General features: G+C 41.3%; 1 protein-coding gene across 2 annotated transcripts; it reads left to right on the top strand.

Moving 5' to 3' along the window:
- Positions 1 to 9,592: 9,592 nt before the first annotated feature.
- c2orf50.S (chromosome 2 open reading frame 50 S homeolog) lies at positions 9,593 to 15,394 on the top strand. 2 transcript variants are annotated; one of them, XM_018265942.2, is made up of 3 exons: positions 9,593 to 10,025; positions 12,530 to 12,569; positions 15,011 to 15,394. In XM_018265942.2, exons 1-3 carry the CDS (start codon positions 9,781 to 9,783, stop codon positions 15,200 to 15,202), a joined length of 477 nt encoding a protein of 158 aa, XP_018121431.1. In that variant the 5' UTR covers positions 9,593 to 9,780; the 3' UTR covers positions 15,203 to 15,394. The 2 variants fall into 2 exon arrangements, 1 of the variants encoding a protein (XP_018121431.1); XR_005961652.1 differs by lacking the exon at positions 9,593 to 10,025 and adding an exon at positions 11,124 to 11,401 and having other exon boundaries at positions 15,011 to 15,062.
- Positions 15,395 to 15,912: the final 518 nt, after the last annotated feature.

Here is a 15,912-nt window from a genome sequence, read left to right on the forward strand (position 1 = left end):
GAACCCTTCGCGAAAGACTTGGCCGAATACCAATCCGAATCCTAATTTGCATATGCATTCGCCGGGCAGAAGGATTCCGCTGAATCTGAATCCTGCTGAAAAAAGGCAGAATCCCTGCACCGAATCCTGGATTCAGTGCATCCCTAATTTTACTATAACTAAATGGGTAAATGGGGCATCTGTCTAGGGCCCACTGATTTGGGGGCCTATTGTGCCACTATTTATTTTGTAAAAATAGTTCCCCATACTGCTGCCACCACCGCTGCCCTCCTCACCCAGACACACACACCATCTTCTGTTTGGAGAAGATCCAAGGACAGGCATTCCATTGTGACTACACACAGACATCTTGGATTTTTACACAGGTGTTTAAAGGACATGTAAAGGCAAAAAAATAAAATCCCATTTTTACTTTCTTTAATGAAAAAGAAACCTATCTCCAAAATACTTTAATTAAAAAATCTGTACTGTTTTCAGAAGAAACCTGACAGTATGCAGTGAAATTCTCCCTTCATTTACTGCTGTGGATAGGAATTGTCAGACGGTCCCTAACTGCTCTGCAGGGAAACAATCATACTTATGAACAGCAGGGGGAGCCCCGCCTTACTTCCCAGCCATACAGAACTCAAGCAGCTTTGTTTATGACGATCCCTAAGCAGCCCAGACCACACTGAGCATGTGCACAGTCTTAGTCTTGCAAAGATGTTCAACAAAGTTACAAGATGGTGACCCCATGTAGCCAACTTTGAAAGCATAAATCATTTGTTTGATTAGGTTTGTGGTGCAGTAAGTTCATGTTTATACTTAGTATACAAAATACAGCATTTCTAGCCTTATTCTATTTTAGACTTTACTTTCCCTTTAAGCTAGCCAGGCAGGCTGTGGGAAAGAGAGAGTGTGGGACACAGGGAAAGAAGAAAGGTTCACGACTGGTATTCTGCTTGTGCAAGTGTAGGGTAATGCTTTTTAATCTATCCACTGATCTTACTGACATGAATGGAGTTAATGAAGTGCTCATTGGCTATTTCTGTAGTGATTATACCGGCACAGCTGGGGTTATTCATTTTCTTTAGTAATAATATTGGCATGTCTGTGGTTAATATATTCACTATTCTTATTCTGTAGTGATTATATAGGCACAAGGTGTTTAGTTGGTGTTAGGTGTATGTGCAAAAGATGGCCTGGTAAATGAGGGCAGGATATTAGAGGCCTGACAGTTGGGTCTTTGCCCAGGGCACACCAAGACCCTGCCCGGAGAATAGGACTATATTACAGAATATTATATGCAGCTAATAAACCCACACTGTTCCATTTATCAGTAATTTGCTGTACCCAGGAAAAGATTCTATTACTTTGGCAGTCTTATTTCCAACTTTCTGTTAAATTGAATGCAGCCTGAGTCAGTCATGAATAAAAGCCATTTTCCCAAGCCAGTGAATTGAAAAGGCATTTAGTGTTAGCGCTGTATATAATTGTCCAGCATCCGGTACACAAACGCTCCGTACAGATATATCAGTCGCTAAGTGCTGTGAGGTTCAACACAATACACCCCACGGCTCTCCCTATTGCTGTGTCTGGAGATAATGAATTGGCCGGCCTGTATCTCAGCCAGGCTTCTGAAGATATCTTCCTATTCTGTAAATACATTTTTATTACAATGTTCCCAAAGAATAAAGAATAATAAATAACAGAAATGCAGCACAAATCCTATTGTCTGGTTCTTGCTTGGAATTATAGCTCTGCTATTGCTGAAATAAATATCACAGGCCAAGTAACTGTTCCAATTAAAGGGATACTGCTGTCACCCAATGACTTCCTTTAGTTATAAACGGAATAATGGTATAATTGCTTCATTAGCAGGGTTCCACTTATTTTCCTCGGTTTTCCTCTATGCTTTTCTACTCTAATCTCTTTTCTCCCCTTCTCTCTCCTGTTCCTTTTCCCACACCAGCAATATCATTGGTTACATTTTTTTTTATACAGGTATGGTATCCAATATCTGGAAACCGTTTATCCAGAAAGCTCAGATTTATGGGGAAACCCTCTCCCATAGACTTTATTTTAAGCAAATAATTGTCATTTTTAAATCCTTCTACTTGATCCAAACTAAACTGCATGAGTCCATACAATCCTATTTTGTTTATTTAATACTTACATTTTTTTTCGCAGTAAGACGATCCAAATTACAGAAATACCCCTTATGTGGAAGACCACAGGTCCCGAGTATTCTGGATCCCATAGCTGTATCATTCTTAGTTTCCTTCTTGTTTTACAAACATCTATGCATTTAAAGGGAGCAGGTAAGAATGGGTTTGGGCAGTGTTAAACTGGGACATCAGGGGCCACACAAAAACCTTAGACCAGGGGCCCACTCTCAGTACTATTATTATTCCTCTTTTCACTCAACCTCTATTCTCCTAGTCTCTTTTCTTTACATCCTATAATCTATTATTCCATCTATCGAGACTGTTTGTTCTCATATAAATAAGGAATGGCCATGAAATAGGCCAAATGTATAAAAGCATGAGGGCCCATTGACACCTGGGCTCACCGGGACTTTTCCTGGTATATATCATACTAAAAGTTAATTTAAAGGTGAACTACCCCTTTAAAACACCCACCACTAGAAAGAAAGAAAGAAAGAAAGAAAGAAAGAAAGAAAGAAAGAAAGAAAGAGAGAGAGAGAGAGAGAGAGAGAGAGAGAGAGAAAGAAAGAAAGAAAGAAAGAAAGAAAGAAAGAAAGAAAGAAAGAAAGAAAGAAAGAAAGAAAGAAAGAAAGAAAGAAAGAAAGAAAGAAAGAAAGAAAGAAAGAATAAAGGAGGGAAAGAAGAAAGGAAAGAAAGAGGGAAAGGAGAGAAAGAGGGAAAGAAAGAGGGAAATACTTTCCCTATTAATAATGCCATGTTTGCACACAAGAGCTTTGCTTTGTATACTGACAACAATTAGTGGTGAATGAGAGGAAATGACAAGTGTTGGGTTAAACAAACATAAGTTATAACAAGCCCTGTTCCACTGAAGCCTCCTATTGACACAACTAAGCAGGAGTCGGGCAGGCACGGCGGAAGCAAAATTAAATAATTATAACGTGATTCTGTTTGTAGGAGTTTGCTAGAGAAATCGACAAGGACAATAACTCGTTATTCTTGCTCTGGGTTCGTTTCTCTGGTAACTGTCTGAAGCAAAACAGTTAAAATTAGAGTCAGAACACGCACTAAGTGATGACAGCAAGGAATAATTGCAAGGCTCCCGTGTAAGAGGGTGATTGGATGTTGTCTGCTAAATGTATGTGAATTGTGTAAAATGGAAAGTTGTAAATATTGAGTGATTGAAAATGTTTTAAAATGCGAAAGTGTAATTTGCATGTGTCACCACTAGATGGTAGTGTTGTCAAGCAAATGGTTTGGGGAAAAGTCTCATGTGCTGATGTACAGGTTGGGGAACAACACATGTAGAGAAGATGTTATAGCAGAAGTTGAGACAGGAAAGGTATTTAAAGGGGAGACACACCCAAAGGTATGTACACATATTTTGGATATATACAGTCATAGGACACCAGTGTGAAGTACTAGGTACTTCAGGTAGTCAGGGCAAAGTTAGTACGGGTAGTTGAGACCCCAACAGGGAGGTAGTGGCATATGTGCCAAGGCTAAGCCAGTTAGGGTGGAAGTAGTAGTGAAAGGACATCCTGAAGGAGGGGTAAGAAATTCCTAGCCGGAGTAGGCCAGAGGGGCATAGGTCATATGCCGGACTGATAGGACCGGAAGGTGTCACAGGAAATTCCTACCCGGAGAAGGACAAGGGGGCGAAGCGTATATGTTGGGATGTCAAGTCCGGGAGGTGGTGAGTAACCCTGGAAAGGGATGTCCTGAAAAACGGTCTTGGGTAAAACCTCTGTACAATTGGAAATGTCGGCTTAGCCAGAAAAGGAGAATTGGAATGTTACTGTGATGTGAGTGACTGTTGCCCTGAGTGTGAAGTGAACCGAGGTGTACCAAATAAATATTTCTTTATTATTGTGGACTTCCATCCTTGGAGGAAACTGTGGTAACCGTGGTAACGCTGGTAAATTAACCCCTTCCTACCCATACACCCCCACAGGTAAGCTGCCGTAGTACAATCCGGAATGGCATTGGGTTATAGAATATTAACACACGCAGCAAAACACTTGGAGAGGTAACTAAAGTAAACTTCATTATACATGAATATACTTTAGTAATAAAAAAAAAAGGGCAGGGCTGACAACAAAATATAGCAAATATTAGACTTTTTGGTCCTATAAAAATGTGCAGAACATAGTGTGGTGCCAAGAAATTACATCCCCTTTTAGAACTCCATTTAGTGATAATTGTGTTGTAACAGTGGCGTAAATTGACCCCTTGGGGCCCTGGTATAGAAATTTACAACTGGGCCCCCCTAACCCCCACGCATTGGGCTGGAACACAGCATTACTGACCAAATTCCATAGGAATGGATTTAAATAATTCTTTTTACTTACTGAAACTGGTACAGCATCAAAGTTGGTTGTCTTTTTATAAAGTCAGAGGGACAGATAGCCTTTAAATGTAACAGGACTCTACATGCAGGAACCTTGGGGAAAAAGTGCATAAGGGTAAGGGGCACACCGGGAGATTTGGGGAGATTTAGTCACCTGCAACTAATCGCCTTTTCTTCTGGGCGACAATCTCCTCAAACTACCTTCCCGCCGGCTATAATGAAAAATCACCAGCGGTATGGCACTTGAGGCGCTTCATTTTCCAAAGTCGCCCGAAGTTTCCTCGTCCGGCAACTTTGGGCGACTTCGGAAAATGAAGAGCTGCGAGTGCCGTCCTGCTGGTGATTTTTCATTATAGCCGGCGGGAAGGCAGGGGAAGGCAATTTGGGGAGATTGTCACCCAGAAGAAGTGGCGATTAATCGCTGGCCAACTAAATCTCCCCGAATCTCCCCTTGTGCCCTTAGCCTAAGGGCAATGGGTAAATATGTGCCTGCAGTGCAACTGTTTCAGTTAACACATATAAGATTAATGTGCTTGCTAATCACATACATACTACATATTCCAATCTATTCTGAATACTAGTTCATGCATGTCCACAATCATATTAGTCCACAGCAACATTAGTCTTATGAAGAGAATGTTTTCATGCAACTTTGGACAATAAATAGTGGCACTGAGACAATATTTCTGACAATAATATTAATGGATAATGTTCCTGCTCCACCTACACTACAGACACACACAATAGATATGAATAATTCTGCTGGTGTATAGGGACCAACAAAAAAATGTAGTGTACTTTGAGTGATTTAGCTTTTCAAACTGCACGCCGTATGCAATTTCAACAGTCCAGTTGCTATGGTCCAAATTACCATAGCAACCATGCAATGATTTCAACAGACTGACTGAACAGAAAGATAAGGAATACATTAAAAAGTAGATGGGGTCAGTGACCCCCATTTGAAAGCGGAACAATTGAGAAGGCAAATAACTGGGCGGCATGGGCAAGGTCTCTCTGCAAGTTACATCACATGTACAAGCAAAAGCAATAAGTGACTTGTACCTGACTGTAGGTGGAAACTATTTGCAATGAACTATTTACAGACAGAACCACGGCAAATATTTTAGACCTCTTAAGTTCACTTATACACTTATAACATTTTTGGGAACAACGGGACACAATGCAGGTGTAAAATCCAGGAAACCTATGTAAAACCTATTGAAAAGCTTATAAACTGGTGAGACCAAAAAAGGGTTTGTTATGTTTTGGGTAGCCGAAGATGAGTAGAGTATAACAGAGCTTTATTAGCAGAGTCATGCAGGCATTACACAACAGTATCTTTCACTTTCAAGCTGTACAGAAAGTCCTGTGCACAGTGACACCCGCAGGCCATTTGTATAAACACCACAGGGTTAAATGCAGAAAAGGACATGGATATGGATCCAGAAAGATATTATTTATAGTGATGGGCGAATCTGTCCTGTCCGAAAAAAAACGCGAAATGGAGAAATGTTCAAGAAACGCATTGAAGTCAAAGGGTGTCAAGATTATTTTGATGCGCAACAATTTTTACAAAGGTGAACAACAGCTCCCAGCATCCTTTGAGGATATTTAGTAACCATCAGGCTTGCCAAACATAAAAAGATCTTGCTATAGTTATTTTACCATCATTGATCAGGATGATTTCTCCATTCACTGTTAAATATAAATATAAAGCTGTCATCATTTTGTTATCAGATCATTTTAAAGATCATACACTTTATCAATTTTACAATCATAACTTTAAATGATCAGTATACAGAGAGCCTTAGTTATTAGTTTGTGTTTAGTAATATCAGTGGGAGCTGCCATACCAATTCTGCTGATGGAAAATCTGATTTCTCCCCATAGATGCATTTTTGTGCCCATAGTGGTAAGATGAGCAGAAAAGAACTACATTTTTTCTTATCGAGAAAGATCATTTATACTTTGAAATACAAATAAAGTATTCAATCCCTGTTGGGGAATAAATGCTGTACTACAAGGATCTGGGGTGTCCAGTTATATAATCTGTATTAAACACCACCACTCTGTTAAGGACTTAAAAATCTGGTCAAGCATCTGGGGGTTTAATTTTTATCAAATTTATCAATTTATTTTTGACCAGCATCATTAAAAAAGTACCCTAACCCATAAAAACAAACAAAAACAGTGAAGATTGAATCAAGGGGCCCCTTAGCATAAATAACTCTGCAGATGAACGTAGTCCATTAGATTGAAAGATAAATGTGCATATGTAGTAAGGATTTAATATCGAGTTATTTAAAGTTGGCCATAGACGCAATGATTTGATCGTACGAATCTCTGTTTCGTACGATTTTCGTGCCGTGTGTGGAGTGTCCCGACTGTCCCGACATTTTTTGCGCCATGGCGTTTGTTCAGACAATATCGATGCCATAACTGTGGCCACTGTAAAGGCATTATCAAAGGGGAAAATGTAATGCACCTACTAAAAGGTATACCATACAAGACCAGGGGTTTCCACACTTGCAGCTCAAAGGAAGTCATTTATTGCATTAAATGCCCGTGTGGCATGGCATACGTGGGTCAGACACAAAGAACAATTAAAATCCGTCTAAATGAACACAAATCAGTAATAAGGAATTATCAACCAGGGATTGAGGACAAAACTAATAAGAAAAAACAGGAAACAACTTTGGCCAAACATTTTTTTGAAAATAAACACAGGATCTCACAAATTCGTTGGCAAATTTTGGAAAAAATATATGAGAAACAGGGACTAGACTTTAAGCAAAAACTTTTACAACGAGAAAGTTATTGGATATGGACTTTACAAACACAGACCCCCAGAGGGTTAAATGAGGAATTCAGTTTATCATGCTTTTTATAGAATTATTGTTTTGTTATTAAACCACTTTTTCTTACTTTGCAGATATTAATTGAACAAAACGAAAACACATCCAGGGTGAGGTAAAAAAAAATTTGTACCATTTTTAAGGAGAGCTAATAGTTTAGCATAGTATAACCCTGTGATGTTATCTGTTTATCTTCTTGAAACTAACATAATTGCTTTGTATTTAAATACTTTGTATAACTGTGTGAGGTTAACAAGTTACCTTTTTTCAAGCCTTTTTTTGGTTACTTTTGTGGGACTGACAATAATTGGCAACAACATTTGTACACTTTTTTGGACACTTTTTTTTATATTGATTGCTGAAATGGGGGAGGTTTTTTTTTGCTATATAATGGGTATGCACGTTGGGTTCTGTATCACCTGACGAAGGGGGAAACGTTGTGACACAATAAACGTAACAGGGGTTGCACCCTGGTTTGAATCGCTTTGAGTGCCAGCCTGTATTGCTTTTTACAGTTGAAATTGGGAGGGCCGTCTCTCTTAGGAGCTGTGCACCGAGCGGAACCATTTGAGAAAGGGCCTGAGTGTGCACGTGATCTTGTACAGAGTTTGTTCAGACAATAGGACAGGTTAGAAAATTTATGTTGGCTACCTATAATTTCTCTGTGTGTATTGCCGATCTGACGATATCAGTGGGAGACTGTCACCAGCTTTTGTCAGACATAACTTTCATATGATTACTGTCAGGGGCAGAACATCGGCTCATCTGTTCTTTTGTACTTTATTTGATCTGAATGGTTAGTGGCAAGTCGGGAGATGGCACTGATCGTTCGTCTGATATGAAAGTAAATCTGCCCGTCTATGGCCAGCTTAAGTCTTGGTGTCTAAATTCGTTAAAGTATTGTAATGATAAGTATGTAATCCACCAACACTCCATCTGCCAATACCAGATAATGTGAGTCGACCCGTCTCTTAGGCTGTGATTGATAGAGAAATTAGAAAAACTCCATTCCCAAATGCAGTGAGCTCAAATTAATTATGATGTTGTATGGTTGTTAAAAATGCAGACTCCGATGTCTAAATCTGGACTGTGTCATAAACACATTGTTCACACAAAGAAAAAGTTCTCCATATCCAAATGCTGAGTAATATGTATACTTATCATTCCGATGTCCGTGAAGACAAAGGGGCAGATTTTACTAAAGGGCGAAGTGACTAGCGATGGCGACGATTCGCCGGCGTTACTGTTTTTACGTACTTTGCTGATTTACTAACAGGCGAAATACTAGTGAAATAGACAACGCTAGCCCTCATTTGAACTCTATCGCCAGGCGAATTTTCGCTCTGGCAAATGGACGTTACTCGGCAAATTCACTAAGATGCGGATTTTACTGAATTTTACCTCTTTCGACCGACTTGCCTTTGCCAGCTCAGACCAGGTGAAGTGCCAGGAGTGCATAGATCTTCCTCAATCCTCTGTTACTTACATCATATTTTTAGTGGAAAAAAACTGGCGTCTTTTCCTTGATGCCTGCAAAAGTGCTTTAAATTTCTTGGGGGTAACTGGGTTCCCCCATACATTTTCTAACTTATAGAACACAAACTATACAGTGGGCTCATGTGTAGGGCATTATAACAAAGGTTCCCTGACTTGTGTAATGTAATGTATTTGCTGCAACATATACGTCCATTCAACTTTAAATTTCCAGCCGTATGCTAATTAGCCTGAGCGAAGACCTCTAACGAATTTGCCCTAGGCATAATTGAATGCTAGAGTATCTTCGCTTTAGTTGCCGAAGTAACGCTAGCAAAAATTCGCCAGCGTTTGCGCCCTGGACGCAACTTTGCATTTTAGTAAATTAGCGTTTTCTGAGAGAATGTACGCCTGGCATAATGTATCGATGGGTGCAAAGTCGTAACTGGCGAATTTTTCGCAGGTTAGTAAATTTACCCCAAAGAGAGTTGCTTGTCTGCTTTTAGACGCCAAGATGATATATCATGATCAGGTCTGATCTTGTATCATTTATACTTTTTCATTTCTCATAATTGACCAGAACTCATCTGTTTTTTGTCCATTTGTTTTGCAGGTATTGTCAATTCTCTTCCCAATATCTGTGGCAGCAGAAGTCATGGGCAGATTGGTTCCTTGGGTGGATTCCTTATCACTACGGGCTGCTGCCTGGGCTCGTTGTAAAGCGGAATATTCATGAGCTCAGCCCTAGATCTGGTTTCCAAGGGAGATAGTAAACAGACTGGGGATAAGTGTGTGTGCCTCCTTCTCTTCTACTCACTGCACCTCCAGCAACACAACAAACTCAAGACTAGAAGTCGCAACTCAGCCAGGACTTTGCAAAGAGTCAGAGAATCTGGGTAAATCGGCCCTGGGGGGCACAATTTACTTTCTTGTGCTCCAGTGGTAACACAGAGTGGAGATGGGCAGCCGGCACGACACTATACAAAGGAGCACCTCAGCGGGGTACAGACTGCCAGACAGACGGACGGCACAGCAACTTGCCTCAACCTCCTCTGTCTCCTTTAACAAGTCTGTTACAGGGGCCCAGCCCACCTCTCAGCCGAGTACCAAAGAGAAGGAGAATCGCTGCTGGGAGGATACAGTGAGGCACGACCAAGTTTGGCGGGAATTTGTGGAAGCTGAGAGAAGAGGCGGGAAACGCTGGTGAGTCCCTGGCAGTGTGTCCTACATGAACTCTGTCAGGAATCGCTGCAAAGTCTTTTCCTACATAACAGAGCTCAGGGACAGACCTCAAATTATAGGACTTTTTTGGTTCAAGGGCCCCTTTTACTTTATGATTAAGTATCAGCCATTACGTCTTCATGTTTCACTCTATTTGACATTCAGAGGCAGATTTATCAAGGGTCCAATTTCGAGGGTTAAAAAACCCTCGAAGTAAAACCCTTCGAATTCGAATATCGAATTCGAAGGATTTTAGCGCAAAAGCTCGAACGATTTTAAGCGATCGATCAAAGGATTTTTATCCGACCAAAAAAAAACTTAGAAAAGTGCTGGGGAAGGTCCCCATAGGCTAACATTGCACCTCGGGTAGGTTTGAAGTAAAGTATGAAGAGAAAGTACTTTGATTATCGAATGGTCGAATAGTCGACCGATTTTTACTTCGAATCGTTCGAATCATTCGCTTCGATCGAATTTGACCAATTCGATGGTCGAAGTACCCAAAAAAATACTTCGAAATTCGAATATTTTTCCATTCAAATTATTCACTCTAGCTTAGTAAATCTGCCCCTCAGTGTAGGCTCCCAGGGCTTTCAAGGACAAATACACATTATGCCAGATATCGCCCTAGGTGGACTTCACATTGGACCCACCCCACATCTCTGGCCTCCCCTACAGGAGCCAACCCCACAAGGTATAATCAGCTGCTCCTCTGGTTATATAGTGGATAATGTACCCCCTACTGTAATTTATAAAGATATTATGTTACCGAGGAGTTATGTGACCATATAAAAGCACGAGGCCGCAGGCCGAGTGCTTTTATACAGGTCACATAACTCAGAGGTGACTATTAATATCTTTATAAATTTTAAGTGGGGGGTACATTATCTATTATAATCTACAGTTTCTGGGTTCAGTTTTACTTTTTTTGAAGTGTCTCTACAAGTTGATTTTTATCTTTAACTGCAGCTCTTTTAGGTACCTGTATTTTATTCTTGCTTTCTAAATGGCACACGTCTCCTGCAGCTGCCTCCCTGGTCTCGCTCTTTTCCTCACAGGATTCCTCTACATTTTCACTCCCCCTCTGTGTCACATCATTTTCTTTTACCGGTCATGCAGGGAAGGAGGGGGAGCGAGTGGACGGGAGGCAGAGCGAGACTTTGTAGTGTAAGGGAGGCAGAGCGAGATTTAGGCAGCGTAAGGGAGGCGGAGCGAGACTTCAGACACTGGACGGGAGGGGGAGTGAAAATGGAGCCGAATCCTGTGAGGAAAGCGACACCAGGGAGGCAGCTGCAGGGAGACTTGTGACAGGAGTGAGAGATGCGATGAAGGAAAGAGAAGCCCTTCATCGCATAAAACGGGTAAATCCATTGTGGGAAGTGATTAGATGGGGAGCCCCGAAAGCTATAGCGGTGGGAAGCAAGGCAGCAGCTGCGAGTGCTGTCTCTTTAAGCTTATAATCGGCGCGTTCTGACGCATGAACGCGCCGTTTATAAGGATATAATTTACAGTCTGGTCCCATAGGGAAATGACCAGACTGTAGATTATATAAATATATAATACACAAAGCCATGAATATCTTGTAAATTATATCCTTATAAACGGTGAGTTCTGATATCATTTCTGTCACATGACTCACTGAAATGTGTGTATTATAATAAATAAAGTACCCCCAGTTCTAAAATATGAGGATATTAGAAGTTACCTCGGCGCTCCATGACCTGTATAAAAACACTCGGCCTTCGGCCTCGTGTTTTTATATGGTCATTAAACTCCTCGGTAACTTATAATATCCTTATATTTTACAAGAGGGGGTACTTTATTCACTATATATACAATAAATAAGATTGCATGATACAGCCGCACACATGTATAGAATCATTACTGTTGAGCAGAATCTCAAGAGAAATGGAGGCGCATCCCTAGTCACCAGGAGCCACTGGTAGAACAGTGTTTATGTCCCGGCACCCAACAGCCTGACAATCTGCTAAAACAGGGACAAGAATCGTAGGTATTATCAGGGCCAGAGGCTGTGCCAGAAAAGTATTATTAAATTATGGTCCCATGTACTGTATGAGGCACTGTATTCCCTACATACTGTAGTCCTCACATAGAACAGTGCCAATTTATAATTGTCGACAAATTCTAGCGTTTCTGTTGGTAACTTTCCTGTAACTTAATGGATGCACAGCAAACAAAGCCTGTAATACACAATAACTACAGGTCTAGTGCACAACACAACACTGACACACAGAAAACAAAGCATGAGAAATCATATGACAATGGCAAACACTTTCACACGTTCTGACTGCTGGTTGGTGCCAGTGAGTGCGGAGCTTTCTTTATGCTTTTCCATGGGAAGAAGCAATAGGTGGATTCATTGGTCATTACAAGTGCTGGGGCCCCGGTGTTATCTCTAAACGTATAATAGTATCAATATTTACTGCTGTTAAACAGCCAGTCATTTGGATTGTTCTTGTTTCTTGCAGGCATGAGAACTGGGGGTTCCTGAAAGAGTATGATTCCCTGGTAAGACACACACACCTGCTGGCCCTTTAATCATACAGCAGTAAAAATCATTGAGGGGGCCAGTTTGTTAGGCAACCACCAGTGATGCAAATTGCTCACCTGCTAGCCAGGGTATATTCTCACCTTTTCTAAAAAACATCTTAGTCTGGGCGCTTCCGGCAACTGCACAGCCGCCATCTTTGTTTTCCTGTTCTGAGAAAACCCTAGTTAGCAAGTTGCCTACACGCCCTTTTTGTCACAAATGTACAAATGTTGCAGCAACTTTTCGAGATTATAATGTATCACATGATTGCAACTGTCTGTCTATTGCAAGTCTCCTGTTTGCTGTTAATGTAGAACAAAGGGTAACATCACTGGGGGTGCCAAAGAGTTAGCTACCCTCAATGGTTATAGTTGTTTGATTCCTATCCCAGACCAGTGCTCCTTTTCTTGAAATAATTCACCGACCTACGGTACTAAGCTTGTGAGTGTCACACCACCATACTGCTCAGTGTCCCAGGAATCCTCTGTGCTGCCCTTGGGGAGTGCATGTAAAGTACAGAACTTCTTCCCCAAATTCTGCATCCAGATTCAATAGGCACAGGTGGTGCCTGAGATACAGAATGCAAGTGTAGTGATCATAGCAAAACTACTTTGGGCCAACGCATTTATTTTAAAGTAGAGGAGCACCAACTCCTGGTAGGAAGGAACTAAAATAATCGGGGAGGCCTAAGAACTTGCACCCTCCATTGATTATGCCTTTTGTTTCCCTTTAATATAAACAGCTGGGTAACTGACCGGCACTTTAGAAATACAAGATGATGATGATGATTATTATTAACGTGTATTTATATAGCGCCAACATATTTTGCAGCGCTGTAAAGTAAATGTGATTATACAACTAAATCACATGAATTACATACATAGAACATATGGAGTTACATACATCACAACCAATACCAGTACAAAGGTGAGGAAGGCGCTTTGCAAAAGAGCTTACAATCTAAAGGGAAGGGAATAAGACACAAGGTATGGGAGTTCACAGGACCAGAATTAAGTATGTGGTGTTGCATTTGGTAGTTAAGCAGAGTGAGGGTAGGCTTCTCTAAAAAAAAGTGTGTTTTTAAGAGATCTTTTGAAAGCAGAAAGGTTGGGAGAAAGTCAGACAGTCCGTGGGAGAGAGTTCCAGAGGAGGGGGGGCAGCCCTTGCAAAGTCTTGAATGTGAGCATGTGAGGAGGTAATGAGAGAAGAGTTGAGGAGCAGGTCAGTAGAGGAGCATAGTTGGGTGAGTATATAGAGATGAGTTCAGAAATGTAGGGTGGGGCAGAGTAATGAAGTGCTTTGAATGTCAGGGTCATTAATTTGAAATTTATTCTGAAAGCTAGTGGAAGCCAGTGCAGGGATTGGCAGAATGGCGAGGCAGAGGAGGAGCGGTTGCTGAGGTGTATGAGCCTCGCAGCAGTGTTCATTATGGACTGGAGAGGTGACAGTCTCTGGAGGGGAAGGCCAATTAAAAGAGGGTTACAGTAGTGTAGACGTGATATGTCGAGAGAGTGAATATGATTTTTTGCAGCATCTTGAGTGATAAATAAATGATGGTATTTTGGATATGTTGCTTAGGTGGAACTGACATGATTGAATAATTGACTGGATATGAGGAGTGAATGACCGGGTTATTATGAGATTGAGACTCTTGCAAGAAATATGACCAGCAAATGCAGCCCAAAATGTATTGCTTAGATTGCAAGCTCTTAGGGGTAAGAGACTTCTTTCCTTTCCCCCAGCTTGGACTATCAATGTATTATAAGAATATACTGAATTGTAAATACAAATAGCATTCTATAAATATATGCATCTATGCACTCACATAATAAAAGGTGCAATGTTTGTTGCTGGGCTAGCAACCAATTAGCAGGCAGTATGCACTGGTTATCTATTTAAAGTAAACATCTGGTTGCTAAGGATTAATAGACACGGACAAACTTTGCATCATTTATGACATATTCCTGTATGACTCAATGGGACATGTAATTACAGGTGCAATGTTTGCCCTGGTCTAGTAACCAACAATCTGATGCATCGCAGAGTGTAAGGAAACCTAAGGGGCAGAGACACACGCTCCTCAGATTCAGGGAAATTAGTCACTTCTTTGGGGCGACTAATCTCCCTGAACTAACTCTCGTCAGCTAGAATGTAAATCGCCGGTGGGATGGCACTCGGAGTGCTTCGTTTTCCAAAGTTGCCTCGCGAGGAAACTTTGGGCGACTTTGGAAAACGAAATGTTCCAAGTTCCATTCTGCCGGCAATTTACATTCTAGCTGACGGGAGGCAGTTCGGGGAGATTAGTCGCCCCCAAAGAAGAGGAGATTTGTCGCCGGACGACTAATATCTCTGAATCTGAGGAGCGTGTGCCCTGACCCTAAATGTTACACTTGTACCTTCCCTCCTCCTCTTCTCACAGGGAAATAAGAAGGAAGTGGAAGAGTTACCAAAAGAAGTGCCTCTTTTTTCTGACCGAATACCCAACACCACAAACCAGACTATTGGGAGTCGGATGAACACGGAGCTGGGGAAGACTCTGGTCTATATGAATTATTTTCTCACAGGGGGAAACCAAAAGAAGAAGCTTGGAAGTGAACTGCTGCCCAGCTAGGAACCCACTGACAGACACCTTGGACTCTGCCTTAGTATTATACACAAATGAGTGGGACAGTGCAGTGATACAGGCCCTCGATCACCCAGGAGAGTCTTCCTTCTTCTCTGGGACAAGGGATGCAAATCAGGAGGTGATTAAAGGGAACTCCACCCAAATAAAACAAAATAAAAATGTGGCTGTTGAAAGTAGTATCTGTCTATCCTCTGTTATTCCCTGCACTGCTCATCCTGACAACTGCTACATTAACAGAATTGAGAAGAAAGAGAATCACAGAAGCCTTGTGGAAAATGGAATTTAGGCTGGAGGAGCGTAGGGCTGCGATTTCGCAATTACGTTAACATATGTCCAAAATGATCTACATTTGGTTCATGAATGGACATGGAAGCATTGCTTAAAATAACATTTTGTTTCATTAGGCAAGTTTTGTTTCATTCAATTGTATAGACATCATTTGTCATCTAAGTCAGGCTTGGGGATACTGCAGTTACTGTCGGCAAGGCTGCTGGGAGTTGTGTTTCAAAAACAGCTGCATTTTGGACAGCAATTAATAAGGTGTTATTGTTATGTATTTACCCCCCTCAAGTGGAGGCCCCACATTTCTAAGGCAGTGGCAACCTCTTCTATAACTCTGACCTGTTTTGATTCCCAGTCCAGACCTGCCTGTTTCCTTATACTACATCGCACTTTAACAAAGACTCGCCCCCCGC

Source organism: Xenopus laevis, chromosome 5S (genome assembly GCF_017654675.1).
Source record: "Xenopus laevis strain J_2021 chromosome 5S, Xenopus_laevis_v10.1, whole genome shotgun sequence".
NCBI lineage: Eukaryota > Metazoa > Chordata > Amphibia > Anura > Pipidae > Xenopus > Xenopus laevis.